A 3100-nucleotide genomic window follows, 5' to 3' on the forward strand; every position below is an offset into this window, starting at 1 on the left:
TAGCTTTCTGCTTCATCCAAATTTCATAGACCTACTTCACAATGACACATTCGCTAATAATAAAACATGTCTATTTTACTGTTTATTTATCTTATATACTGAATTTCTAAAAATAATATTTTCCTGTGCGTAGAGAAAAATATTCTAATAAATTATACCTCAAAAACAAGACGCTCTTCGTTCTGATTGGTCAGTCTGGAGGAAGCCCCGCCCAGGCATATTGAGACTATTTAAACACGCATTCTAGTGCGCTTCGCTATGTTCAACACCTGCACACTGTGGGACTCTACCAACACCCTGTTCCAGCATTCCCACCAATGGTTGTTCAGGTGAAACCACGCATTCGCTACAGCAGCAAAACCATGGAAGGCAACCAGCAGAAAGTGGAGGCCAACATTTTGTTACTTGGAGCTGAGAACGTTGGAAAGTCTGGTAAGTTCTGCAGCAACCTTGCCTGTATCTTATTTTACAGTCTGAATTACAGCTCTAACGACCTCTATTTGTATTCTTCACAGCCCTCACCGTGCGCTTTCTAACGAGGCGATTCATTGGAGAATATGGAGATATAGGTAAACAGATTAGCCTACTGATTATCACTTGTTTGTTTTGATGCCCATTGTGATTTGCAGTAAAATAACCTTCGTTTTGCTTAATGTTTGTTTTGTTTTTAATTCACAGAATCAATATACAGTCACACAGACAAGATCGACGGGCGTGATATTTGCTTCAACATCTGGGATTCGCTTTGCCCTCAGGTAAGCATCTTTTTGCAAATTCCACGATAAAAGAATGCTTGGAAGTGTTTTGCATGGCAATAGTATGGCAAGCCGTTTTAACATTTAACAAATTGTTCTTAAAACGATCTACTAGTTGTACATTTTATTAAATAAATCAGTTACAGCAGTTGGGATATGTAAACTAACATCTAAAAAAAAATTACAAATAAATGACTAATTAATACTAACTTTTGGGATGGTTGTGAGCGACTAATAAACTAGTAGTACCTATTGAATAGTTTCTGGTAATATTAAGTACAAGCAAGAAAGTACCACCATAGAAGTAATGGATAAATATCTTGTTTCAGAATGGAGAGGAGTCAGGATACATCAGCGACAGACAGCTGCAGTGGGCGGATGGCTATATTCTTGTTTACAGCATCTGTGACCGCGCCAGCTTCAATGTGGTGCGGCAACAAGTGCAGTGCATACGACAAGCCAAGCAAAAACTGGCCAGCACAGCTCAGATCATAATCGTGGGGAATAAGAGAGACCTCCAGCACCGACGTACAGTGTCAAGCGAGGAGGGCCGGCTGCTGGCGCTCTCGGCGGACTGTGGGTTTTTTGAGGTCTCCGCTGCTGAGACGTACCACGGAGTGCTGATGGTGTTTCATGAACTGTTTGAGCTCATCCGAGAGGCGAGGGCACTCAAGAAGGGCACCGCAGGCTTCAAAGGTATCGTGAGGAGCATGTCGGCCGTGTTTGGAAGAAAGCGGACTGAATAGTTTTACATTTCCCCATTAAAGCGGTGGAAGAATCAGGGATAAGCCCTTTATGAAATCCATATTGGAAAAAAGACTGATTATTGATCTCAACTGGATTTTTGCAAGTTGACAATCTTAGGGGCCGTTCACACTGTGTTCCATCTGTGCTATTTTTAGTTGGTCTATGTATGGACAGACATCTTTGGCCATTATGTCACTGTTTTTTGCCACCTTACACCCTGAGCATCACTTAAGGTGCCTGTCAAGTTAAAAATGTCTCTAGACCCCCTTCTGTTTTATTGCTTTGTTCTGTTTTTGAATGAAGAAACGTGTCCTGTGTGAAAGGCCCCATATTCCTGAATGTTCTAAGAATGTTCAATTTAGATTTAAGTTTAAGAATAGTACTGTCTCCATTGCTCACTCTTGTTTTTTTAATATACTGTATGTTGTAAACTGTCAGTTCTCTCTTTGTACTTCTATCAGTTTTACTGTAGCTAATAAGTGCAATTGTCGGCTCAATGCTTCTTAGCCCCTATGCAATTAAATGACACCGGTTCTAAAATGTGGCCTCCAACACATAATACATGAATATTGTGACAATGTAGCAGTTTTTAATGAAAATGTTCAGATTATTTGTTTTGCTCCTAAGAAGTCCATGCATAATGATCATATAAAGTGCTAAAAGTGGAAGACTTTCTTTTTACAGTCATGTAAATTGACATTATTTCAAAATTATGCCCATTTTTACCATGGTCGATCCTTAACTTTGTTCAGTATAATGTATTTTTAAAGTCCTAACTGTTTCATTCAATGCATTAGTGTTGCTAACTGTTAAACACAGATGATTGTATATATTGCAAGTGCAAAACAATATGCTAATATTGTTTTATAATAAAACATGTTAAAGATTTACATTTCTCTGTTGCTTTTTTTAGGTATAGTTACAGCACAATGTGCTGTTCCATTAAATAATCATGTGACCATATCTAGCCAAATGCATAAATGTAATACTAATAGCAGTAATGCATCCTTTATAATCTGCAGCTTGTCTTAAAATGGTGATTGGCCTCCTTGCTTCCTAATAGCTCTGACTCTAGTCACTATTCAGACTGCTGACAATGACCTCCTTAATTGATGAATTCAAGATTGTGGTGCTGGGCAATGTCTGTACTCCAGATCAGCAACAGCGTGCACATTTCAGACGCTACTGGATTCACTGGTATCAAAGTTGGTAAGGAAAAATCCTGGAAAACTGTCCTTCTGATTGAAATGTGTTTAGAATTGAATTGTTAACAAAGAGCAAACTTGTAGACTAAATTAAGGACTGGCACTCAATCTACTTGCAAAGACCACACCCTGTTTTATTCATATTAATATTTACACTTACTACTGACCTGTGTGTGTACTGTATTTTTTTTGTGTGTACTGTACGCTTAAATGATTGAGTTTTTTTTTGTTTGTTTTTAACACATTTTGAAAGACCAGACCACTATTTCAGCATTAAGCAGAAAAATGACCTTTTGTCCCTGTAAGATCAAGATAATCACACATTATGTGTATGACATTAGGGTTTAACGGATTAAAGAAATGAAACTACAAAAATTCAATTACACTGAAAGC

The 3100-nt window shown here is 38.0% G+C and overlaps 1 protein-coding gene across 1 annotated transcript; it reads left to right on the plus strand.

The window, feature by feature from the left end:
* Positions 1-277: 277 nt before the first annotated feature.
* zgc:64022 (Ras-related and estrogen-regulated growth inhibitor-like protein) lies at positions 278-2338 on the plus strand. The gene is made up of 4 exons (XM_067412073.1): positions 278-432; positions 516-569; positions 679-755; positions 1085-2338. Exons 1-4 carry the CDS (start codon positions 318-320, stop codon positions 1499-1501), a joined length of 663 nt encoding a protein of 220 aa, XP_067268174.1. The 5' UTR covers positions 278-317; the 3' UTR covers positions 1502-2338.
* The last annotated feature ends 762 nt before the right edge of the window (positions 2339-3100 follow it).

This window comes from Chanodichthys erythropterus, chromosome 15, assembly GCF_024489055.1.
Source record: "Chanodichthys erythropterus isolate Z2021 chromosome 15, ASM2448905v1, whole genome shotgun sequence".
Lineage (NCBI taxonomy): Eukaryota > Metazoa > Chordata > Actinopteri > Cypriniformes > Xenocyprididae > Chanodichthys > Chanodichthys erythropterus.